At 42.5% G+C, this 26769-nt stretch overlaps 1 protein-coding gene across 4 annotated transcripts in view; it reads right to left on the reverse strand.

Annotated features, from left to right (window-relative positions):
• Positions 1–2344: 2344 nt before the first annotated feature.
• Positions 2345–26769, reverse strand: part of pcdh17 (protocadherin 17) — a 57395-nt gene continuing 32970 nt past the window's right edge. For all 4 annotated transcript variants that reach the window (XM_034577663.1, XM_034577659.1, XM_034577649.1 and 1 more), the window contains exon 5: positions 2345–7129. In XM_034577663.1, the coding sequence (XP_034433554.1) occupies positions 6432–7129 (698 nt within the window). In that variant the 3' untranslated portion in view covers positions 2345–6431. The remainder of the gene's footprint in view (positions 7130–26769) is intronic.

Genomic DNA, 26769 nt, shown 5'->3' on the forward strand with positions numbered 1-26769 from the left:
TGTTTGTGTATCACACACTGTGCGTGCGGCATCAGCAGCTGACACTGTGTGACATTTGTTCTTAGAAAACCCACAATGCACAGTTTTGCAGTTGATGCAGGCTTAAGGATGGCTCTCTTTCAGACAGGGACCAATCTCAATAGACGCACATTTGCACAGAGTGCCACATAAAGCTCTTATCACTGTGGCACATTCATAGGGCCATACATTGTGATTTAGGCATGGGATGTTGTTTGCCGTGATTGCATGTGCCACCGTTTCCCCCTCTGTGCCGTGAAAAGTGATTCTCTTAAAACACCCACTCAGGTGCCGCGGCCATAGATACCCTGTGTTTCTGTTTTCCTTTTTTTGTCAGTGGCATTAAATCAAAGTCGTCACGCATCACTGCTCCTGATGTGAGACTCACATTCAAATATCCACCCTCACGTCTCTTTTAGGCACACACACACACACACACACTCCCTTTCACACAGTCACACACACACATATTTCAATTTGCCGTTCCTTCTTGAACACTGCCGCGAATGAAAGGAGGACCCTTGTCCTTTAACAATGGAATATGATGAATACCTTCTCTTCTTCATGTTGAAAAGATCTCCTCTCCATTTGCCCATTTAGCCAGCTCAATGCAGAACAGTACATGATTAAATCCCATTAGCACAGTTATGTGGATCAAGGACCTTCATTAAAATGCAGGAATATGATTTTTCCATCCAGTGTTACTCTGAAATCTCGGACTCAATTTGCAAATGCGCTCGCTCTCTGTATTAAACCAACACCCGTTTATAACATTTTCAATGATTATTGCATTTGTTTCTGTTGCCGACCGATGCCTGTGGTCAAATGCAATGCGTGTGTATTGTGTTGTCAGGTTGTTTTGTTTTTGTTATGTAGCTCAGTTTATATCCACCACCACAATGTTCCATACCATTAATATTTCACACACACACACAGGTTCTGTAAGACTGTGATTGAAGGTGTTTGACATGGTACCAGAAGACAGGCTGGTTTGCTGGTGGTTGAAAGAAACCTCACACCATCGGGCCAAATGAGACTGCACTGCAGGTAGCCGCTGCCGTCATAGAAACTGTGTTTTTAAGAGAGTACCTCTGCAATCTTTTTAATTAATATCTGCCTTGAGGCGATTAGTTGGAAACAGAAAAAAAACCTTCGGTGCATACCAGTGCTCTGAATATCCAGCATGGGGTAAAACACTCTGTGGTCAAAATGAAAATTAATTTGGTCTATTCCCCTTCAAATAATGAATAATTCCACGAATAATTTATCTTGATGTATTTGAATGAGTTCCTTTTGGCAAAGAACTTTTTGTACACTTAAAACACTAATATTACCATCTTGGTCAATTTTATAAATCCAGGTGTATAAAGATGAAATTATTATTTATTTCTTTAAATAATAAAGAACCCTTCCTAATATTGAACCTCTTCAGTACAGAGAAAATATCCACTGTTGAGTTATGGTTGTAGATTTTGAGCAGTTAGTCCTGAATGAGTTTTTACCTAGACGGCAGTGTGGAAGATGAGTAACTTTAATCCTCTTACAGTGTTCTGACTGATACAAAGCATACATCCCTTTTTACTTTTACTATCCAACAGTGATGATGGACCAGTTTCCTGAGATTAATGTAATGGTGTATCATTTGTTTCCACAGTCGGCCATTTAGTATCGAAAAACCACTGTAAAAGGACATTAAAAACCCATTTCCAAAGCACTGGCACTTTTAACAGCAGCCAGCTCTTAAAAGAGTGTTTACTGTTCTTCTTGAGGAACCAAACAACACGACGGAGGTCACATCTGCCGCCGTCAGTGTACGTTCCACTCTGATCATCAAACGCCTTTAATACCCACAAACTGCAAATTAAACAAACCAGCTGAAGGGTGGAGTGCAACATCCTATCCGAGGAAAATGTGTACACATCATTTCAAGCGCCAATTTATTCTCCTCTGAGCGGGAAATAAAAAAAAAAACAGGAAAAAAAAAACAGCAACAAGAGGAAATCTTTTGTGTAGCAGAAATGTGAACTAATGTGATGAATGAAGAATCCTTTGCCCGAAGCAAAATGCGAAGTCGGAGAATGCTCGAGTGCGAGGCGCTTGCATATGTGCATACGTTTAACACCGATGAAGGCGATTTCTATCTTTTCCGAGCCGGCACTGTAAAGGTTAACAATGCAATCCTGTTTGACGAAGGTAAACCCGGCCATGCAGATGCTTGAGAGAGAGCAATCAGGTGTGCGAGGTTATCGCTTGGGATACGAGAAATTAAATCAAATCCACGACCGGCTATTCCTCAACCAACTCACACAAGGACAAGAGCAAACAGTATTAGTAATTGCTTTTTTATTTGATCTTTTCGTCTTTTTTTTATTTATTTTTTTTCAGATAGATCACAATGAACACAGCCTTTAGACAATAGCAGTTGAAGTAATCCATACAAATGAATGTCCCTGGTCTTTTCACCAGTTGTCCGTTGCAGCGTGGAGCCCTAAGCTATCAGTGTGGGCTTGGGGGGTGAGGGGTGGGGGGGGACGACACTGACAAACATTGGGTGCTTGTTTTAACTAACCAAAATGGCATGTCATCTCCGTGTGTGTGTGTGAAGCAGTGGCTGTCTGCGTCTGTGTGCACCTGCATCAGCGTGAGTCAGAGACCCGAGGCGGTCAGCCACATTCAGCGAGGCCTCGTTCTAATCACTCGGTAAAACCAACAGTCTCAAGTGGGCAAAAATAACCCACTCTAGATTTGCGTAATGCACTGCCAACGGTATATGATGTCAACAGTGTTTAATTAGACAGTAATGAGAGGCCTTGCGTTATGTTCAATCTCCTACTATGCGTTGACCTCAGCAGCAGCCTCTGCTCTATTACACTGCAAATAGCCTGAGAGGTGGGGAGGGAGGGGGGTGGGGGGGCGCCATGGCTTTAAAGAACACCTTCCATCCATTGGACCCAGCTCGTTTCCTGCCCACGCTTTGTGAGTGCATACGGAGCGTGGCTGGGCCGGCAGAACACCATCAGAGGGGACAGCACTCACAACGCGCCTCGGCCGTGACAGTGACCGTTCGTGGCAGCTTCAGAATCTGTGCAAATGACGGGATCCCGGGTCGACCCCCTGCACTTTGTTTTAGGTCAAGACGAAATAAAAGAGAGAGAGACCACAGCGATAGAGCCCTAATGTGAGCTGGAGTCAAGGCTGAAGAACATATGTGACAGAAAATGGATAAATAAGCAAGGAGTTGTTTCGTCAAATGATGGAGGCGTGACAGGCGAATCAAGCACATACACATGACTGAGCACAATGAGATAAAACGACGTGTAGTGCGGAAGCGGTAGACCTTTGCCCTTTCTTCCAACCCTTGCTTTACCTTTAAGAGGTTGTGATATGGTTTAAATAAAAGGCAGTGTGTTGCCGAAGTGTGTATTTGTGTGCATGCACAAGCCTTTTCGATTAGATCACAGAAGCACTGCGCACTTTAAATATAACATTTGAACTGTTTGTATATTTGGTATGATGTGAATGTCAACCATGTTTGAGTTATCCAGATATTTGAGCAAGATAACAAAGAAAATCTAATTTTAAAATAAACAAATATTTTCCTCCACCGTCAAATCCTCCAATCCGTCTTCTAAAAACAGCCTCCGCCATCTCTCAGGTAAAGAGGAAGGGTAAACTGAAACCAATTTTTGTTGTTGTTGTTTTTTCAGACAAAAGAGCAGAGAAAAGGCAACAGTTACTTTGCTCCTCAGAGAAGAGTAAGCAGACAGCTGAGGAGCAAAATAATAATAATGATGTGAAACAAAGACGACAGCAGAATGGCAGAATGACAGGAGAAATGTCCAAGCATGTACCTTTACCGAAGGAAAAAACAGCAAGAACGCAAATACCAAAACACTCAAGAAGTGACATGTCTCCAGGATATAATCAGCTGTCGAGATTCCAACTCAGATCCACTCATACAGTAAATACACCGGGTCACTGTTCACCAAGTCGCTGTTCCCTCTCATGGCTGCATCTTACATAGATTTGGTGATTGCGGTCACATTTGTCCAAAAACACGTCTAATCTAACAGCCTACATACAGTTCTGCGCAGTTTACCTTCAGAGAATATTAGAAAAAGCACCTCCCGTTATAATCGCAGAGAGTGGCCGAAATGTGCCAAAATTTTCAAAAATAAACGTCTATCTTCTTTTTTTTTTGTATTTAAGAAAGCCTGAATGTGAAGACACTTGGTTATATAAACCGTCCATCTACACAGCTAACACATCAAACCCAAAAGGAACTTCAGATAGAATTTCAGATGTCAAGTCTCTCTGCAAAGTATGAGAAGTCGAACACGTATCGAGAAGGAGTACAGACATAAACGACACAGACTGCTGGAAAAGAACCTCTTTTGGTCCTTTTATAGAAAATGCACATTCTGGTGGACCAGGGCTTTTATAAGCAGTCACAAGCTCCACAGATACAACAAGCTCTCCGCAGAGACAGTAAGGCAGTTTTATGATCACCAAGGAAACCATTCCGCTTTCCATATGGCAGGTTTCTTTTTTTGGAAAGAAAGTAAAAAGGAATCGAAACACAAAATACAAGTACTAGTTGTTGTTAAAGAAAAATAGCTGCCCTGTAAAAATCTGCTCAGTAAAAATAGTCAAACTGTTATCGTGTGGTTGTTGCTTTTTGTTGTTGGTTTGAATTGTATTCTAGATCAGCTGGCTCATTAAGCTTTCAACAGTTATTGTATTTGATCCAGCTGGATCTCAGGGTAAAAAGAGGCGACATCTCAAAAGCACTGAAGCCAGCCTGCAAAGATGCAGAATAGAGAGGGGGGGAAAAAATAAAGACCAACAAAACCCAAACTAAAGCAAACTCACAGAGTTCGACAGCTACTAAGGCAACTTTTGCCAAATACAATATAAGCCCATGTATATTGCAACACAACTATATATTAATTTAATAAAATACACAATATAGCTTTTGTACACATAACAATTTGGCTCAAATGCACAGAAATTGCAGAAAAATCAATAAAAATATGTCAATTTTTTGATGTAAACACATCTAAATTGGATACATTTACACATATAATGATATTATGTATAGTGATAATGTGAAGGGACATTTTCTTGTTTATTTATATTTTTGGATATTTGTCTTCAAAACAATGGCAGTGTCCTTTGCAGTTCAATCGAGGCAGTGCCCCGCGCTTCACCTTAAACCGCAGGACACGTTTTGCTGAGATTCCTCATTTCTTTTTTTTTATAAAATGTATAAATATTCTGTTAATATTTGGACACTATACATGGATTCATACATATAGTCATCTATATAATCATATAGATATCCTTTTTTCACAGTTGAGGAAAATGTCCCTTTTTATACAACTCGTGATTGCCTTAAGGCATAGTCACACACATGATAATTCACTGTACACAAGGGACTGAAAGCTGATGATGTACATGTATAAGACAATTACACAGATGGCCAGTTGTGTGTAAGCATTAATATGTACGTGTGTGTGTGTGTGTTTGCGTGTGTGTAGGGGCATCAGTGCATGTGTATGAGTAACAGTGTAGTGCACATGTATAAAATAGGTGTGTGCAAGTACACCGGTCTGCAACATGAACGTTTAAATAGAGGCGTGAGAAAGACACAACTTACACATGTGGCTACAAATGACAGGTGAAACATGGTCACACTGTTTTATAATTCTCCTTCAGCAGAGCGTTAAAGCCCGTCCAACCCCCAAGTCCATAACCGACCCTTGTGAACATACCCCTGATTAACCAATCTCTTCATGTTAAGATACAGGATCCATCACACATTTAACACCTATATTAAAGTCAGAAAAGATAAGGTTGCTTGTGTATTTTGGTCTTTCAATGTCCCAAGTAGATTAGAATTTGTTTCTCTGTTTCCGTGTCGATTGTCATGTCTGACCATAGTTCTTCTTCAGTCAGTTTCTATGGCCATCACACATAACAGAAATCCGTCTATACACACTCAGATATGTAGGATTTCACGAGAGACCATGAACAACACACTTATGAGCTGGTGGGCACTTAGATAATAGCTTGCGAGGTGCCAGAGGCATAAGCCTCTGCAGTTTGCTTAAGAATCCAAAACAAAAAAAGAGTTTATAAATTCAGCAGAATTCAGATGTTTGTAACCCAGTTCCTTTTTGTTGGTTGGGATCTTAGCACCAAAACTGGTGCAAAACGACTGACATAATAAATGTTCCAATCCTCTGTCCAGTGTTGGTAATTTTCAACAACAAATAGTGTGAAAAGAGCTCCTTTCAGAAGAGCCATCAACCTTTTGATTTGTTTTGGTGACAGTTTTGTATGAGAGTTTTTGGAATAGCATCCTATTCCTCTGTCGACCTCCCATTTTTGTTTTTCTGCAGTCCTCTGTGTCACTTCCTGAGTGTGCCAGTGGCCTCACTTCCTCTGCAGTCCTGCAATAGCTTGTCGATGTCTCTCACCACCTGGTCAGCATCCATTCCGTCACGATTTACGTCAGGCTCCATCTGCTCCATGGGACACTCCATTTCCCCTGCAGCCTCTTGGCTGATCCTGGAGCGTGCCTCGGCGAGCACCTTGGCCACTGGGTCTGAGGGCGGCAAGGGTGGGTAGACCCCCTGGTCTCTGGTTTGTTTGGTTGGGGACAGGTACTGACCATCAGGAGGCCCGTAGTGGCCGGAGCATGAGGCAGGAGGAGGTTTACCTTCAGCTCCGTCAGCTGGGCTTTTGATTGAGGAACAAGGAGAATTGGTGGAGCAGCCCTTTGTAGGACTGTTGGAGGCTGAGGGTACCTCTTGGAGCAGTGGGCTGAGGGCCCGTTTCGCCTTCAAGTAGGGCTTGACATTGGCGACCAGAATAGTGTGGTCACGTCTCTCTTTTCCAAATGTACAGAATGTCTTCTTGCCGTTGGGGTTGACAGTCTCATAGGTTTCTGTCTCGGGAACAGTCTCCATCCCCGCTGGCACAAACATATTGTTGCGGTAGTCAATGCCCTCGGCCTGGTTTCCTCCTGTAGGGAACTGGGGCATCCAGCAGCGGTCAGAGTGACCCAGTACCCGGCACTCCTCCGTACAATTCACACAATCCTCATCTGCAGATAGAAGAAAGGGAGGGGAGATGGAGAAAAGATTGAATTAATTTCAGCAGTGTGCATAGAATAAAAGTAAAACCACACAGTGAGAGGGAGACAGAATCATAGTACTATTATGAAACTGAACTGTACAAAGAGTCCAAAGTTAGGGAAGTAGCGCCAAAAGAAATGATGTAGAAAAAAAAAAAAGAACCTGCAAAGGATGTCCCATTCCAAACACATGTGGGCATATACACACACACACACACACACACACACACACACACACACACACACACACACAACTACCCACACACACCTTTTCGAGGGACTGGGGGACACCTGCTAGCATTTTCCAAAGCTCTGATCAAGGCGATGGCAGAGCATACAGAAAGGATGGAGAGGGAGAAAAACAACAACAGTTGAGGTTTGGCAAAGGCATAGTGCCGTTATCATAAATTCATGTCAGTGGGCTTTGAAGCCCTCCCTAGACAGACAGACAGTGCCAAATGGTTTGTGCTTCTTCCCTGTGTGTTTGTGCCTGTTTATTTGCGGGCTCCTTCTTGTTGTGTGTGCATGCATGTGTGCATAAGTGTGAGTGTGTGTGTTCCCCTCTTTCATCTCTATTCAGAAGGATGCACACTCTGGCTGATTATGGGAGTGTTCATGCCTGTGTCAAATGGATCCAGAACTTGGTTAAAAAAAATAAAAAATAAAAAAATAAAAAGAGGAGGATATTTTTTTTTCCTCCTCTTGGGCATGAAGTGAAAACCGGAAAAAAAAAATGGAGCATCTGTTGTCCCACAAATGGATTTTTTCCATTGGCTGAGTGGGATGAAACCAAGAGAAGCCAACCAGCAGCCACACAGTAAAGATTACACAAATGAATTTGGTACAACTTATTCTTGTTTCTCTTTCCCTTATTTGACAGGGGATTATACTGTAATTTGTCCTTTAGAAAAATAAACATTCTTTAAAACACTGAGTTTTAAATTTGACATTTCTTGTAACTGTCAAATGGGCTACAACAGATGAATAGTTCACGACACATCTGAGTGTGGTGCATTTAAAAAAGTTGGTTAAACTTTCCCTCCTCCCTCAGTCGTTCTAATCAAACACCAATTTTTTTTGTCCAATTGAATCTATCACCTCAAGGTCCAATAACTGTCTGTTCCCTGTGTACTGAATGAACTCGGTGTTCTGACACAGCCCTGGCTCTGTGAATGGAAAATTTGAAAAAGTGTCTTGGACCAAGCTGCCCAACGACGATGCAGTCAACTGGCAAAAATGGGCGTTCGTGCTCGAGCACAAGACAAGAAAAAAAGAGATGGGGGGGGGGGGGTCGGGGCGCGCACATGCTTACAGATAACTCTAATTTAAGGATTACTAGCGGAAGGAAAAATAACAGTCTACCCTTCTGTCACTGCCAGACCGAATGGGACTGATTAGGGTTGCAGTAGATATATCCGCAGTGGCGTTAAGGCGGCTGCGTGGAAGGAATGCAGAGACTGACAGGGCTGGTAACAACTTCATGGATGCGCAGTGGACCACTTGACCGCCCACCAACATTACTCTCAATAGTCCTGATTGCCAGTCAGTTCGCTGTGGGAGACCTCAGAGAGTTTAGCAGCATGAAGACGGATGCATAGGTTGCTCCGTTTCTGCTCAGACGTTGGATTACAATTGTTTAGCGACGTTTCCTAGAATCAATGCATCAGTTTGTTTTGTCCCGTTTGCTGATGTTTGTGAAAGCTAATCCCAACCAATGCCTTCCCTTAGCATATTGTCTTTGCAGGATTAGTCCTGTTGTATTTGTTTGTACAATGTTCAAGTGGTTTCATAGCGTAAAAGGTTCTAAAAACACTTGGGTGCATAATTTGAAAAGCTAACGTCGTGCTTTTAGAACGTATTCACTTCCACGCTGTATCAAATGCTTTGGATTGTGTTGTTGCCTTGGCAACACCCCTCCACGAATTGGGGAGGGTGGAGCTTCTGAAATAAGGGGTATGTTTGTTTTGCTGTCGAGTTTAAATATCAACAGGCTCTGTTCGAAATTGCTCACGTCACCTTTGAAGAAGTATGAAGTTCACAGGTTAGACAAAGCCCAGAACGCAGCAGCACACCAGCCTGTAACACCGCTCCCAGGTTAAATCCAAAGGTCTGCTTGCACAGACTTCTAAACAAATAGAGCAGCAAAGGCTAATTTGCATATTGGTTTTGAGTCGTGTGATGCATCTCGGCTTGTTTGTGGAGCCAAACGCTGCAGACAAACAGCAGACCTATTATTATTTCAACACTTGCTTGTATGTTAAAATGCAACACGAATGGCAACAGGACTGATGCAACTTTCCTTGTTAAAAGGAACAAAGCAAGTCTGCTCATAGGACCTTAATTTCTGCATTGTTGATGTTTTTATAGCCCTAGGAAAGTGTCAGTAGCACAAGTAGCACAGAGCAATATTTGAGTTTAGCAGTCAGATAAACACATTTATAATTAACCGAAAATAGGCTCTCACCCTCCCCACTGAATGTTAATGGTTTGAACCTTGATTCCTCGTGGTGAATCTTCAACCTCATATAGAGTACGTTATGAACAACACATTTTTAAATTAGTGTGATTTATCTTCCTGTAACAAGCCTGTTGTGGTTTGGAGTCTGAAACCAATGCCGGCAGGTTTAAATTTCGAGAGATATATTAACACAGGGGTTGAAAATGATCTCTTAGTCTTTGCTTGTATCAAAGGCAACATTTAAAAGAAGGAGCTGGAGTGAGGCTACTCAGAGCCGTAAACCATTTCCACCATCATTCCCAACCAAATGTGAGAAGACAACATTACTGTTCGGAGCTGTAACGCCACCCCATCAATTACATTACGTGATGCATGGACCTTCACAGGATGGCCAGAGTGCTGCTTTAAAGACCACAAACTTGGGACTAATACAATCTTTTCGTTGATGCGAATAAGCAGGCAGAGTGGCTGTGCTTGAGTGCACTTGGCTAGGTCCATCTTTGCTGTGTTGCGGGTCAGCAGCCTAGATTCCCTGAGAGAGTGTCCTCCTAAGCTGTAGCGATGAGCTTAACACTTCACAAATGTTTGAAGAAGCCAAACAGCGCTGGCAAAGAGAGTCTGACATTTCCCGTGTCGAGGCAGTCAACTGAGGAGGAAATAAGGTTGAGCTGGAAAGCAGCACTGAGTCCAGTGTGGAATGGACTACATCTAAATGGTGTGGGAGTGAGCGAATGCGTTTGACACGACACGACTAAACAACATGTCAGTGCACCGAGATCGATGATTTGGTCGAGAGCATGTACATAAATAATACAAACCTGAATACAGTCTGCGTCCAGAACATGCTATTACTGTAATCCATCACCGAGCCACAAAGTATAAACCCAACATGTAACCGAGCTCAACAGCCAGACGTCCGCTGGCTTTTCACACAGCCAGGCTCGCCACGCGTTCCAGACACACACAATTAACTTGGCCCCTACAATGTCTTCGTGCTCTCAGAGGTGATTGTCCATTCACTGTGTGCATATTAAAGCATAAATAATCCATGCAGACATATTTCCCTCTATTTAGTTGGAGGAAACCTATGATAGATTATTCATGTCTCAAGCTGCACGTTCAACCTTGAGGCGTTCTCCTCATATCTATTGCTAACAATATGACATACGAGAGCAAGGGTGACATTCATCTCCCTCTCTCCATCCTTCTCCCGCTCCCTCTCTCCCTCTCCAGCGTGGTTCCACCAGCTCTCTGCGATGATCTACCAAGGACAAATGTGCCTGCAATGATTTGGCTAACAGGGGCGTGCTCAGTCGCTCCCTCTCCAGTTTCTCTCTTGCTGTGGTATATATGGTGCAAGATGAATTACGCTGATAGATACGCTATCAATGAAGGCAATGAAGGCAATGAAGGCAGAGAAGGCAATCATTTGTCCCGTTTTGATTCATCTCCCAGTCAGTGACTTGATATGGTGCAATGATGAAACACTAATAATTTGCATTATTCACTATTGGTGAATATAAAGTAAATCATTAAGAAAAAGTTACCTAATGACCATACGAACTACGTGCTGTCGAGTCACTTTCATGTTTTATGATCGTGTCCTGTAAGTTAATGTCCTCAATCTATTATGATGTTATTATTTTTGCAACATTAATATTTCAGCTTTTGGCTAAAATCCAAAATATTTGTCAAGACATTAAGATATCCATCTGTGTTTACAATGAGGAAACAGCATTTGTATCTTTCAATGTTCACTCCCTATCAAGTCTATAATCTTGGGTACTAATATCGCACAGCTAAAGAAAAAAATTGTTCTTGAATTTTATCTTACATACAAGCTTAGAAAAGGAAGGTTTGTAACCATAATGGCTCTGAATGGTAACAAATGGGAAAGGAGAGGGGACGAGGCAGTGACATGCGACAATCTTTTTTTGGGGATTACTCATAAAGAACCAGAACCTCTTTAGTTTGGTCCAGACCTATTTTCAGTTACGTCTGAACCAAAGTCACAAGTGTGAAAGGTGCCTCGGACAACAATTTACCAGAAGAGGTGGTTTCTGTCTCGTTTGAAATGAGCAATGATTCAATTTGTTTTTAGTCTGAAAACCCTTTTTTTGGATAGGTCGGACTTTCAGACAAACAGCAGGAAATTGAGATTTCTCGAGGTCTTTGTCTCTGAAGGTATATTTGAACGATGCAGATTTTCATTTGGTGCATTTGAACTCAAGTCAAGTACTGCACCTCAAGGTGGTGATGCTGGCAGTAATAGCATAATGATATCACAGAGACAGTGTAATGAACCGAATGAACCACTTCATCCATTATCCCCATTCAAACAGAAAGACTACTCCACGCCGATGTCCAACAAATCAACGCCAAGTGTAGGTGGACGCATAGCTGATCACGACAGGACATACATAATGTCCTACAACATTCTTTAGTGAGCTCCCTAAATTAAAATGGGAAAGTAAAATGTATCAAATGCAAACAAAGACATGAACCATTGTTCGACCTTGGTCTGGTGTAAAAATGCCCTCAGACAATGGAGTAAAAAGAATTTGCTTCAGTCCCGAGTGTCAGGTTTGTTGATGTTTCCATCCTCGCAGCTCTGTTGTAGAAACTTGACTCCTATTCCTGATTGGAATCAGATGTTTATTACACATTTCTTATCAACAAAAAGTTTAATTAATTCCAAGTAATCTTTTGTACTTGTGAAGGTGTTTTTAAAAACAGCGGCCGGGGCTATCTAGCTACCTCTGGCAGGGTTAACTGTCTTGCTTTAGGGCAGAATAGCAAGACTGCGTGACAACGAACTGGATGAATGAGGTATGTAGCTGCCAGTTATCTCTACTGCTAAGAGCACATGAAACAGATATGAAAACAGCTCTAAGAAATCCTCTGCGTAATAGCAAAAGGACAACGTGTCAGAAGATACATTTACCAATTCGGAAAGACCCTTAATTCACCGACATTGCAAAAAACAAGAAGGGAGCGATCCTGCCTCACTGTTATTTGTCAACATCATATACTGCTGTGTCTTCTAAAACCCGAGTGAGAAGATAGATGAATAAAGGATTTGTTAATTACCTTCTGAGCCAATGAGGTGCCTTATCTCAAATGTAAAAAAACAGTCCCTACATCTATCTCTCTAAATGTGACGGGGGCATTTTTAAAGGCCATTCTTTCAGAATAAATTATGAATAATTCAAATGATGAATTTTATTTAGGAAGATCTAAAAAAAATTTAAAAAGCATGAAATTAGTGCCAACTATATGAAAACAGAGTAAGGCAAGGACAACAACAGAAAAGTAGAGTTTAAGCAGGTTTTTGTAAAACAGCGAATGTGCGAGTTAATTTGCAATTAATACTTCCAACCAAAAAACTGAAATAGAGCCAAAAACACAACTCCTATATTGACATATTGCAAATTCATCTTTACCGGAAAGACCCAATAAAATTATGACATTGAACTTTTTAGAGTTTTCCGAATGACGGTTAAAAATAAAATTCGTCACCCTCACTGATTTCTGCTCATCGTGTGCCCCGATCATGACGATGTGGAGCACTGAGCCTCTTATGGTGGATTTACAAGAACAGAAGACTATTATCGGTACCTCATTTTTCAACCTACCCTTTCCTAATACTCCTTGAGGAGCGACAAGCAAGTGCCGATGCAACAGAAAATACACAACGAAGGATCGACGGTGGTAATGCATACCCGTAGGGACGCATACGCCCACACACACAATATCCACTGCCACAACTTTGCTTGATATGATTCACTACCCAGTGTCTACTGCAAAATGTCAAGATGGAATGAGGTTGATATTAAAAAACTCCAATAATGCAAGGAGGTCAAAAGTAAATGTTCAAGGGAAGAACTTGTTAAACTTCTAAATTGTGGATTTTGCTCCAGTTTAGCATGTGACCATATACAAAGAGCCACAGTTTAACATTTTATCACCGTCTGATTTTCATTCATGAGACTTCACAGCATCAGTGAAGTAGCTTCTTCTACTGAACCATTAAAATCCTCTCATCTCTTTTCAAACTACACAAAAAAGAAAGTCCCCTCTGTTTTCCTTCCAGAGAAGGTCTTTCACTAAATTAACACTTAATTAATGAGCCGCGCAAATTCACACACAGAAGCCACAAGAAGCCACAAGAAGGCACAAGGCTCCGCTGCCCCAACACAGACGAGCAAAAAGTCATTCCTAAAGCCCTGAGTTGTTCTTTTGCCTTCTCTCTCTCCTCAATTTAATTTTTCAAACTTTCCGGGGTGGAAGCTTTCAATATGGCGCATGAAGGATGTGCACCTAAACCTGTGAGTGTAAAAATTGGGCCTGTGTATCGGTGTGTGTCATAAAGCATGCTGTGATTTCCCTAAACACCCTTTTCTCCCTCCAGACGCCTGCCCCCCTGGCCCTACATGCCCATCCCTCCTCGCTTTATTACCCAGCCCTGTGATTAATGTCCCTCTGTCACACACTGTGGTTCCCAGGGAGGGAGGGGAGGAACCGCGAGAGTGCCGCACACACACACACACACACACAGACACACACACACACACACACACTAGTAGCAACAGCATCAGTTAAAAAAAAAGATGCGAAAAAAGTAAAAAACTACATAACGTTTCAATTCTGCATCCATCACGGCGCTGCTCAATCTTTTGACCATCAAGTACAAGTAGGTAGTCATTAGGCAGCTCTACACTCTAGTAAAGTAGCCTACGAGATTGCAGGATGATTACATAGTACATCATGTGGTTGTGTGGTGAAGTTGTGTTGTAGTGAACATCCCCCCCAACCCACCCAAGGTGGACAGGAGGAATGGCAGCTGACAAATTGTGCGGAGCATCTGTGACGGACCATGACTGCACCTGTTCACCTGAGGGAGCTCACAGTGTGTGTTTGTGTGCGCACGTGTGTGTGATTGTGTTTTTTAATCTCCTCGCCAACTGTTATCTCGCCCAGCTGATCCATGCAACGCCTCGGCCCGCTCCCCTGCCCCTCCACATTCTCAACCAATCAGGGCGACTAAATATTTGACTTGCACAGACGAGAGAGTCTCCACTTTGACTGAGTCTCATGTTTAGTAAACATCTTATGACGTCTCAGGTCGCCGCTCCACTATTCAACCGCAGTTAAAAGTAGATTTTAACACTCCGGGTGACAGATTGTGTTTTTTCTAAAGAGCAATCTTAGATATTTTAGAAATGTTTTCTGAGAAATGAGAACTATCGTAAAAAAATTATGAATATGGTTTTCAATGTTTTTTTATCTTGTTTTCATTTTGTGTTTTTGTAATTAAGCATCCGTCTATCATTTGTTCTTTTTATTGGGAAGCCAAAAATCTTAAAATCAAAACAACAATTTGTTATTTCATTGTTCATTTATGAATCCGACTTGCACAAAATTGACTTGTGCATAAAATTGGTCTGTGGCCAGATTTGTTCGTTTCCCATTTTTGACAAAATTTGACAAATACATGAAATGAATAACGAATTAAAGTTTTATGTTTATTTTTTCGATTTGGAACTCCCTAGTGAATACCTAAATAAAGCGTGATACCCAGATTGTGGAACTCCCTCTGTTGCGTTTTCTGCTGTGAGTTTGGTTTTATAATGACACAGGTCTGTGGAGATCGGAATATTGTATTTCTCATTGCTTCAGAAATAGATCCTGTTAGTTTATATTCCTTTCTCCTTACACAGCATTGTTATTGTGGAAATGAGAACATTACTCCAGTGAATTACTGCATCTCATATTGTTATGATTCTTAAACAGGGTTGTGCTGGGGATGCAGGTTGTTCTCTACAGTTGGCCGGTCTGTTTTGCCAACATCGTTTGAAGAGAATGCAATGCAATAGTATTTCCGCGAAACTGCTGTTTTGGTGTACTCATCACAGTTTGCTGTGGGACACACATTTCATACTGGCTCACTGCTCTGCATGAAACCTATCAACAACAGTAATGGTGTCTATTATGTGATTTTAAACAGTAATTCAGAGTAAACTGCAGCCTTAAATACATTTCTCTTCTTTTTACAAGTGGAACTCATTGTTTAGGTTTTAACAATCAGCATCTAAATAATGAAGCTGTATCCAAATAAATACAATTATGTATTAAATGATACATTGTTGATTGGCGCAATTCAAAGGGCCACTGTGAGCGTTAGTTGTGGATTGCTTTGTGTAGTCGGTGGTTTAGCAAAAGGAGAGGGATACTTCTCCCCAGTGCAATAGCTTTTATCACAGTGGGAGGCAACAGAATACCGATACATAGCAGGAAATGCTTGGCAGCGGCGGTGGGGGTACCCGGTGGCTGGCGACGCAGACACCGAATCAAGGACATATATCTCAGGATCAAACACGACCTCTCTTCAGGCGTTCCCTCAACAACTGCAGCTCCTCCGTCAGCTAATGCCCGGCTAAGTTGTTCAAAGAACACCCCGAGGAGAGTGTATTTATGCATAGGAGAGAGAGGGATAAAAACCTGAGAGGAGGAGGAAGAGGAGCATAAGCTCATACTCAAACAAAAAAACACACAAAGCCTGATCAATGATGAGCAAGCAGGACTGTGTGCTGTGGGTGGTGAGGAAGGTCTGTGGGTTGCAGAGAGGAGGGGCCAGCCTGGTGTTTTTCAAACAGCACTTTCCCTTTAACACAGCAACAACAAGGGCCATCAAATACACAACGTGCTCCTTATGAATGCTAATTTGTTTGCAAGTGCCCTACCTGGTTATGTAAAGGATGCTGCATGTACGTGTGTGTGTGTGTGTGTGTGTGTGTGTGTGTGTGTGTGTGTGTGTGTGTGTGTGTGTGTGTGTGTCCATTTGCATCTGAACTAAGCAGAACGAAATCGGCACTTGTGCTCCGCATGTGTCCACAACTAGAGGGCATATTGATAATTTTAATGAAACTCATTTAATGATGCCCCATTAACATATGAATAGCCTTTCTTTGCAATTTGTGTATTTTTACTACTACAGGCTTTAGTGAACCACGTGCAACAAAAATCTAAAGTTTCTGCTATCTGCTTAATTGTTATTGAAGGTCGGCCCTGAGTCAACGGTGTGAACAAAAAAAAAGGGGGGGGGGCCTGTATCTTGCCGTTTCTCTGTTATCTGTTGATGATCAGACAAGAAAGAAAAAAAAACAACCTCGACAAACAGGCTCAACAGTAATGAACTGCCATGGGAACCTTTCCAAGGCCAGAGAGGCAAAACACATTTGCGGCACGTGTGAGTTCCAACTGCTGTTTGAGCAACAGAGCTTTAAGAGTTCCTCATTGAGGTGGTTTCACTGCAAGAGACAGACGAACAGGGAAGAAGAGAACAAACACGGAGAGTAAACTCTTTTTTGTGTGCTTTCTGTCTGTTTTGGGAGGGGGTGTGGGGGGGGGGGTGCACGCAGCGGCTCGGAACGTTCACTGTTCACAGAGCCACTTAATAAATATTGCAAGGTCAGTCAAGGAAGATCCTCGCCTCAGCCAATCAAAAAGCCTGAATCTCTTTCCCCCCAACCTGTGACTTAAGACCTTGCATAATTCACATTTCCTGCAGCTACAGCTCGCTCCTCGTGCTCCCCGGTCTCTCGCTCCCTGAGTGGAGGAGCGATTGCAGCAGAGCAGCCACAGGCAAGCCATTAGATATAGATGTCTGAGAGGAACAACCTTTAACATCACTCCTGCTGTCATCAAGTTATTTATACCTATCAACCAATTAACATGTAAAAGCAACCTGGAAGAAAACACGTCTATTGTACCGTACTTATGTGAAAATGCATACATGCAGAGAGGTGCATTAATTCAGTACAATTCTCACATGACATATCTATATACTGGATTTTGCTGTAAGCTATGAAAACTGAATAAATGGCCCCTTCAAAATATGACTGTATGACTAAACAATACTTTTTTTCTATCGGCCTTGTTTATGTATATATAATGACGAATACAACTACAAGGGCACTAACAGAGCACACACCCCCACCAAGGCCCAACAGTCCCCCTTTGAAAACACATTTAAATTCAGTAGATCCAAATTTCTATTTAGATCTGCACCAAATTGCACACACTCAAAAGAAGCCTGAGAAATCAATGACAAATTTTGAAATATGTCATATCTCACAATAATTTAAAAAAAACTTATCTCGATCCACAAAAAAAATGTAATGGGTTCTTTGCTGACCCACGCAGCGTCCCTCCAAAAAGTGTTGTTGTGATTCAACCTAATAAATACTATAATCCATAATCCACACCATAATGTATAATTACATACAATCTATTATGTGTGAAATGGTTTTAAGTTAATTGGTTTTACTGCCTTTTCTATTCAAAGCATGCCCATCATTGTGAATTGGATTTTGGAAATAAATACAAAAAATGTGTGTCATTTGCCTTTGGACATATGAGATATTATGTGAACGCCCCACATCAGCAATTTAAACTGGTTTCCTCAGCTTGAGTCTACATTATATGTAAATAAAGATATTTTTGCCATAAATAAAACATGCTCCTTGTGCTGCATTCACAGATGAATGGCTGGACCCCAGAGGGTACGCTTAGTCTAAAGCTGGCCAGTAAAGAAATATGAAAAGCATATTTACTCGGTAATAAAGTAGACAAACACATACAGAGCCACACACAAAACAAAGGATGTGCACTTAATAATGCATTGCTATGTTTTACTGATGAAAACACTGTCCTGTGTCCAAATATTGAGCAAACAATGATGGGAGCAGCTATAAAAAAAAAACAAGTCGGCTGCACAGCCTACTTTTACAATGGGATTAGCTGGTGTTGTCTGAGGGAGACAGCGCCGCAAGGAACAAAAAAGAGACAGGAAGCCACAGGTCAATAGTATCTCGCTACCTTTACCTGGAGAGAGACATGGAGGGTGGCACAAAGGGTGGCAAGGAGACAAGAAGGGACTTATTAGAAGATGAGGCGAGAAGCGTGCTGAATCAGTGGCTAATCCTCCGTTTCCTCTAAGCCTGTGTAATTAGGACATGGGGGATTGCACCGTGACAGGGGATGCTTCTGGACCGCCTCGCTTTTTTTTTCTTCTTCCTCCCTCTCTTTTGTTTATTTCTTCCCTCTTTAGCCCGGGTTTATGGCAGTTTGTCATCTAAATATAGCGTGCCTGTGTGCGCCTTGTCTTTATTGTGTGTGCATCGCAGCATGTTCAGTCATAAGCAACATAAACAGACACAGCATGCCTGCACCATGTTTTATTTCTACTCACTACTACTTACTGTTTGCAGATGTGAGTGAGAGCGTACTCTTTTTTTTGTGCCGCTTTGGTCGCTGTGTGAAACACTTAGATTGCATTTGGGCATATTTGTGGGGAATCGAATGGGCTGTTTCAGTCAAACGACACTTCCTTCACGACACACACACACACCAAACAAACAAACAATCGCACCATGTTTGAAGGGCATAGAAGAGCGTTAGCGGGGAGCACAGTATGGACCAGACATTAGACCAGAGACCAGAAAGGCTGATCAACATCCTTCTGCCTGTTAATAACCTTAATCTACTTCCTTCCCCCCCAATCGTCGGCAGAGAAACTTGGCTTGCCTTGGCCTATTTAGAGAGATAGCGAGCACAAGAAATAAAGTGAGAACGAAACAGGGAAAAAGAGAAAAAAAGAGGGGGGGGCAGGGAATTAAAAGAAAATTAAGCCGAGAGTATCTGTGAGTCACCAGCTCATTACAGAAATCCTGTTTCTATCCAAGGAGAAAACAGGTTTTAAAACACCCTATTAAAGAAAGAATGAAGGGAAACCTTTTGTTGCCAATTCACAGAGGGTCGTCTTTTGAAGCGCATCACTCCACCATATTTTTACATTTTAACTGTGCTACTTTAATGATGTTATTTTCCCAACACTCTACATTCGAGGGATCTCTTCTTGAACTGAGTGGATTTAGCAGCGAAACCGCGGCACTGTGGTCCAGGTTCTGATAACTGGTCTTAAGCAACAGGGATAAACACATTAAGACTTGTGGAGGCTTCATTCCGACAATCCGCACAATAACAAGATCCACCAGACATCACACAATCCTGTCACATTTGCGGAGTTAAATCACTTTGTTTTATTGTCTCCCCCTCTCTCTCTCCACTCTCTCTCTCTCCGTCTGCCTCTCTGTTTGTCGCTCTCTTCTGAACAAAGGGATTTGAACATCTCAGGGTGTCATGGCTTTGTGCAAGTAATCATTCCCATGTGTGCTGCTTTAGCGGGATTAGAGAAAGTGCTTCTGAGTCTCTGTCTCAACAGAACTGTCACTGTAATATGACAACACATACACTCCACACTCTAGTAACATCGTCTTTCCTACTACATCGGGGGGGTCGGTGGTGTCTCGTGACCCCGAGTGCTCTTAGCGTTGAGCTCTACGAAGCAAAGACAAAATTCGTTAAGGCAACCAAATTCGTCCGAATCCTGAGGAAAAGGAAATTTCAGTTCGCCCCGTGGCTATTAGACAGCTTGCTGCCACAAGCAATACCTTCCTTACAGTGGCTGCAACTGGTCAAACTCAATAAAGGCAGGTAGGTGCAATGTGTCGAGAGGCTTGACACTCGAGCCTAATGCAATCCAAGAAGGGGCCAAAACCTAGAGGAATGAATTCGTCATGGCTGCTGGTGAGCGGGAGGTTACGAGAAATGTTTCAGACAGCCCCAAAAAAAATACCAGAAATGCATGTTTTCTTATAATAAAATAAAAATACACATTAATTTGAATTTCTTAATCCCAGTTGGGGCTAAAAACCTAGTTTGACAGTGGTTGGAGGATGAGATAGAAACACCAATGATCTGCACTGTTAATGATTTTTATTCAGATTATTTAAATCTGCAGTGGGATACCTCTGCAGCAACTGACATGATTCCCCAGGGAAACTGTGTGAAGATCTGTTTCACACATGCGTTCAGTAAATAGTGTGAGCTTAAGCACATTTACCTGACATGACATGAGTCAGATGTTGTTTTTTTCCAAACAGCCTCATCTGACAGACCGACCCTGCTTCTGTGTGTATGTGCAAATATCTTCCACTTTTCTTCTACTTCGACTCACTAAAGCGCAGAGTCGGGGGTTTTACCTGCTTAGTTAGCTTTTAACTGTGGATATTATCATTATTGTCTTTCTACAGTTCCTTCCGGTTAATTAAATCAAACTGAAATACGCATTACTTACATGTAATTTGGCGACTAAAGGGGTTTGTGGATGCTGAAACAAGTTACTGCCATAATATTTATTGTGCACCATCATCGCAACGGAATAAATAAATAGTAAATACAGTATACTGTACTTGACATGGATACTGGGTACTGGATCAAGGCCTTGTCTACACTACGAAAGATATTTTTTCAACTGATATTTTATCCTGTGTTTTAAAAACAAATTTCTATGAGCTTTCTTTTACAAAATCCCTCCATTCAGATGAAAACACAAAAATGAGTACAAACGCTCAAACTCTATTAATAAGACCCGGCAGTGCTAACTAAATGTGGTGAAACTGATATGTAGTCACCATTTTTGTTGTTGTTTCTGGTGCATGATTATTACACAAAACAACAGTGGGCATGCACCAATTACGTGTTTTACATGTGCACACTGATACACAGTGCCAGTGTTTGTTGTACAAACGGCGTAGGAGAAAAAGAAGAAGAACAAGAAGAAGAATTTGTTATTCAAAATATCTGCATTTAACAGGGCGCAGGTTAAATGTTTTCATTATCTGCTGTATTTATTGCAATGCAATAAATCTGCCAAAGGAGGGGAAGAAACGTGAAGACGCACCACCTGTAAATCTACGCACCGTGCGACATAGCAGCACTCCACTCTAAATCTGTCCTCTAGCACACGTCCTCATGAACAATAAGAAAAGTGTACACTTTAGCATGTAGGCATTTGATCAATTGTGCCAATGAGCCACAGTGCACCTCCCCTAAGGATATTGGCGGGTGTTGAACGGAGGCTAAGTGGAAAGGTGGAGAGAGGTAGGCTTGAGTCGATGGTGTTGGCTTTCTCAGCCCCGGGGCCTAACGCGTTTAGAGAGCTAACTGACACACTTTGGATGTATTAACCACAGCGAGCTCTGCCAACCTCTCCTCCGTTCCTCCTGCTCCTCCTCCTCTATCGCCGTCTGTCTGTCACCACTATCTCCTCGCCGTGGAAGACTCTGGGACATGCCTCGTGTTTCAGCAACATTGCTTTAGCATTGATGTTCCCCTGCGCTCCAGCCAAATTGGTGTTTGCAGTCTAGACACTGGTTGCTTGTGTCTCTGTGCGGATAAACATACGCACACACACTAACATTCTCACTCGTCTGTTTATAAGTATGATTAGATTAAAAGAAACTGACGGAAATGCAATAACGGTCTATTAGTCGACCCGTCAGGGGGGATAATCATTTCAAATAGAAATGTGTTTTCCATCTCACTATCTAATTTATACTTTCTTTGCCTCTCCATCTGTTTCACTCCTGAGACTGGTGGGTTATGAGCACAAGGCTTTAAAGTAGGCAGAGTTCAAGTCCGGGCCACTGCAATAAAAACACAAATAAATATAAATATATATAGCAATAAATAACTCTCAGACTGGGCTCATGAAATAGAAAATCCAGAGGCAAGAGGACCCCGGCTCTCTCTGACAAATGTATGCATTGAATTTGAAGGTGAGAAAAACAAGTCCCCTCAATCCACGCCGCCCCATTCTATGTGGTGGTTTAAGATTAGGGTCAAAGATTAGAAGGCTTACACAAGATAAGAATGGGATTAAAAGAGCTCAGAGATGTAAAATTACAGATCAGAGAACTGTTGAAAACACACCTGAATTGTAAACACACTCATAACACGGCTGCCACCTGTCCTGCCGGACAATCACGGGGTGGGGGAGAAAAAAACAAAACAGTGCATTCCTGACGATAGAAAGGGAAGTGAATATTATGGAAGCAGCATCCAATATTCCGGAGAGGCATTCAGCACACATCAAAGGCTGCCTCTGCAGTAAGTCTGTTAGATTTGGGATTAATGGACTCCAGAGGGGCCTGGACACACATGCAGGCACGCACACACACCCACACACCCACACCCACACACAAACATTTACGCACACACACACACACACACACACACACACACACACACACACACAGAAAATCCACTACCACAATTCCGCCTGATAAGATTCACAACCCAGGCTAGCAAAGCACTGCAGTGCAGTGCAGAGTATATCTATTCCAGTAACTCTCCACAGTAGACTCTCCACTGCTCCACTGCAGTGTGCGTTACAACACATTGTCAGTGTCGACAGTCGCAGTAATTTCTTAGAATTCCGGCACATTTTTGGGCAACAAAAGCTTCCAGGTAGTTCAGATGCAGGGCAGGCTCTTTCCAGTCACGTCTATTAGATTGTTTGGACAAGTTCTTTATTTTGCTTGTCAAATTGCGGAGCACATGCCCGGACACACAAACACGCATGCATGCATACGTGCACCCGCGACTGTAACTCGCCTCCAGGCTCCAATGAGTTCATGCAAATTACAGAAATGCAAATTCAGGTGGTGAGGCTGCACTGGCCTCTGATGCATTCTGGGGAAAACACGACAAAACGGGGGGGGGGGACTCACAATGAATATATTTTGTTTAATCTCCACAGATAGAAAGACACCATAATCCCGTCCCTGACCGTCTTTCCACCCCAGTGCCCAGACTCTTCCCATTCCACCAACCCCCCCCTCTCTGCCCCTCCTGCCCTCTGGGCTAAAACCACAGGTGCAGGCAAATGCAAACCACTGGGTGGAAAATGCTCGTTGACAGCATTCTGGTGGGTTTTGCGATTGGTCAGTGAACAATGAGGGACTTTCCTGAACCACTTGTCGTGCTGATGGAACAGCTGGACACCAACACCAGACACGGATCAGGGTGGGAAGAGACCATGCGGAACAACGGGGAACTTAGAACTAAAATGAGATTCAGCAGCGCTCGAGCTCACTGTCATTTCCACAAACTGTTGGTGAGTCGCAAAGAAAACATGTTGTATCAAAGAAGACAAACAAACAAAGTTACTTTTGACAAATTCCCTTCATCTAAAAATATTTGTTTGTAATTGAAATGGCACATGTGCTTTCTAGTAATCAAGGTGTTCTGGATCAAATACGCACCCAGTTGGATTTATTGAATTGTTTATATTTCAGCAGTGGTCTTGATTTAGCAGCTCAAAGCTGAGAAAGGGAGATGGTGGCAATCACCTGTTGTTCAATACGTCTTGAATTCTGATGTGGTTGCCTGGATACAGCAACGGCAAGAGGGTATTTCCCATCAGTCCATGTGCACTAATTCACTGGTTCACTCTGCTATTGTCTGCCTGTTCTTTTTTTTTCTTTTTTTGGAAACAAGTACATGCAAGCCAGAACCCAGAGCCAGACGAGCACAACACAACCCGCTCTCATCCACATGATCATCCTGAGCAGCATTATCACAATCTAGAGAACTAGATTATCCCCAGGCTCAAAACTTCATCCTCTTTGATCCCCACTTGGGAGCGGATGAGAGGCGGCACGGGGGGACCGTCACCCAGAATATCCCACTTGTTAATCAAGGCAGATTTTGATCACCTTCGGGGACAGATGGACAACTGTTTTCAAAACATGCAACGGCTTGCATGCTATCGAGGACACTTCCCTCAACAACACGATAACTTCAGGAATGTTTATTTTCTATGTCTTGTTAATCAGATAAGGCTGCAGACTTTTCAGTTAATATGATAAATTGCGTGGTGCCTCAGAAACACGTGCAGAATATAATATCAATACATTTTGATTTAATTATTAAGATGAATGTCACAATATTGTTTATTTAATTTAATTTGAAGACAGATTGCTGCTCCTGAGTCAAGATGGTGCTTTTAAACTCTTCTTTATGGACGGAGAATGACAAACACTTGATAAACAGCAAAACAAACTGACGTAGATGAATTATGTGTAATACGTCCTAATGGTGTTTATACAAAGCTATAAGCATTTTATCCATATATTGGATTTTTTTTTATATTGCTATTGATAAGTTATATTGTGATAATTACTAATATTCTTTTATCGCCCAGCCACCATGTATAAGGTGGGTCCAGTTTAAACCTTTTTCTGAGAATCCTACACATCTGCAAACACACCCAACCAGTCATTGTCGCCGTGGTGTGAATTTCAATGACGTCTCTGTGTGTAAACCCGACGATGAGGTGCAAACACCCGTAAAAGACCCCATGAATATCCATCACGTTCGGCTGTTTACCCTGCGAACCGGCTAAATCTCCATAATAGATCTTTGTTGTGGTTTGAGGTGGGACGGTGAGGTCAGCTGTTAATTGGCTGCTGGTAATTACAGATGCATCTTAGGCTTGCCGACATTGTCTACGGGACCTTGGAGACCTCCCTTGCACCCAATACACCGCAGAGATTACGGCATTGTACAGAAAATTACACAACCCCAGATTCATGCATAGTGAAGTAGCAATTAAAACTCCTCATCTTGACTCTAACCCAGTCCTCACCCCCGTCACAGAGCCGCAGTGGGCTTCACACGTTATCCATATAATGTCTAGAATGGGTTAAATTGCATCTATTTCGAGCGTGGTGCACTCTCCTACACCTCACCCCGTTTTGTGCCCCTTCCCCTCATTTGAATGTTCAAGCTTGTCATTCCTGCGCTGCTTCCATCCTCTGCCAGTAGCCATGAGGGCGCTTCTCCCCCCCCCTCCCCCTCTGTGGGGCTGCCACCCAGAGAAGGAAGGCAGCGCTGGGACAATAGCAGCCACCCAATTAAAGCTGTGTTGGCCTCGCAATTCCTCAAGGTATTGCCATGTGACAGTTTAATTAACCAAGCCCCTTATCTTAATTTAGCAGGATCAAAAAGTAACAAACTGAGGTTATCGGCGAAAAACACTCCCAGTCGCCGTCCTCACTTACTCACCAAGACTCATACTCCCCCTCAATCTCCGTCAGCGTGTAGCTTCACTACCGTGCCACAAGTGTAACAGACACATTTGATGAAATTCATACAGCTCGCCTGTGTGTCGCCATCTGCACAGATGCCACAAAGAACTCTTTATGGTGCAAATGCATCGACGCATATTTATTACATATTCATCGCAGCTGCAGAGGTCAGGCTAATGACTATTTATGCAGTCACAGTACATGTTGTGGAAGTGTGACTCTCCGTGTGTGTACATGTGACCGGGTGTTTACATTGACAGGTTTTTCTTCTGAATATAAACCAGTGGCTCGGTGACTGCAGGGAGCCCAGGCACGATGCTACTTAAGCCAATCTCCCACGGAGCCCGCCTGCTGTTCCAACCCCTCCCCATCCGTCCATCCATCCGTCCATCCGTCCATCCGTCCATCCCTTTCCTCCTTTCTTCATTGCAGCCCCTGTTTTCTTCTTTTATTCTTCCAATCCACGTATGAGTCTCTTTCATAAATCCCCGCCCTAATGCCACCGCTTTGCAATTTGTCTTCTTTTTCCGACATTTCTGATCACCCCATTCACTGTCATCGCATAAACCACATCCCCTCTCTTTGTTTTAGTGCTTTCTCCTCTTCAAATACTCCATTATCTACAGCACTGCAGGCAGCGGATGAAAGGACATTACTAGTTATGGTTGAACAGAGAAGAAGTCCTGATGCCTTGGACAGGCCAGACCCATTTATCTCTCTGGTTCCTGATGCAGGGTAGCATGGGGGAAACAATGCCCCAGGGCGCCACAAATATTCATTCACATCAGCCAAGGAAGCGGCGTGGACAACGGGGCGCTCCACTTGTATCTAACTGATCCGGTGGAAGTTGTGTTGAATTCACTGTCTAGGGACATTGTTTTTAACGTGCTTTCCATTTCCACATTATCAAAGCTGAACTATTTCCCCCCAGTTTGTTGCGGCCGGCACAGAATCAATCAAACAACCTGTCACTTGGTGTTTTTGTAATTAATAATGTTGCTGCATTCAATATCGTACAACTGGGCACAATAGAAGTCAAACAACAACATTCTTTTATTCAAATGGAAAAAATCTGAGCTACTACGCTGATTGTGGCTGTTCCAGCAAATCCATACAAATCCTTATAAATAAAACACTTACTGCCAATTCAACTG

This window comes from Hippoglossus hippoglossus, chromosome 3 (assembly GCF_009819705.1).
Source record: "Hippoglossus hippoglossus isolate fHipHip1 chromosome 3, fHipHip1.pri, whole genome shotgun sequence".
NCBI classification, from domain to species: Eukaryota; Metazoa; Chordata; class Actinopteri; order Pleuronectiformes; family Pleuronectidae; genus Hippoglossus; species Hippoglossus hippoglossus.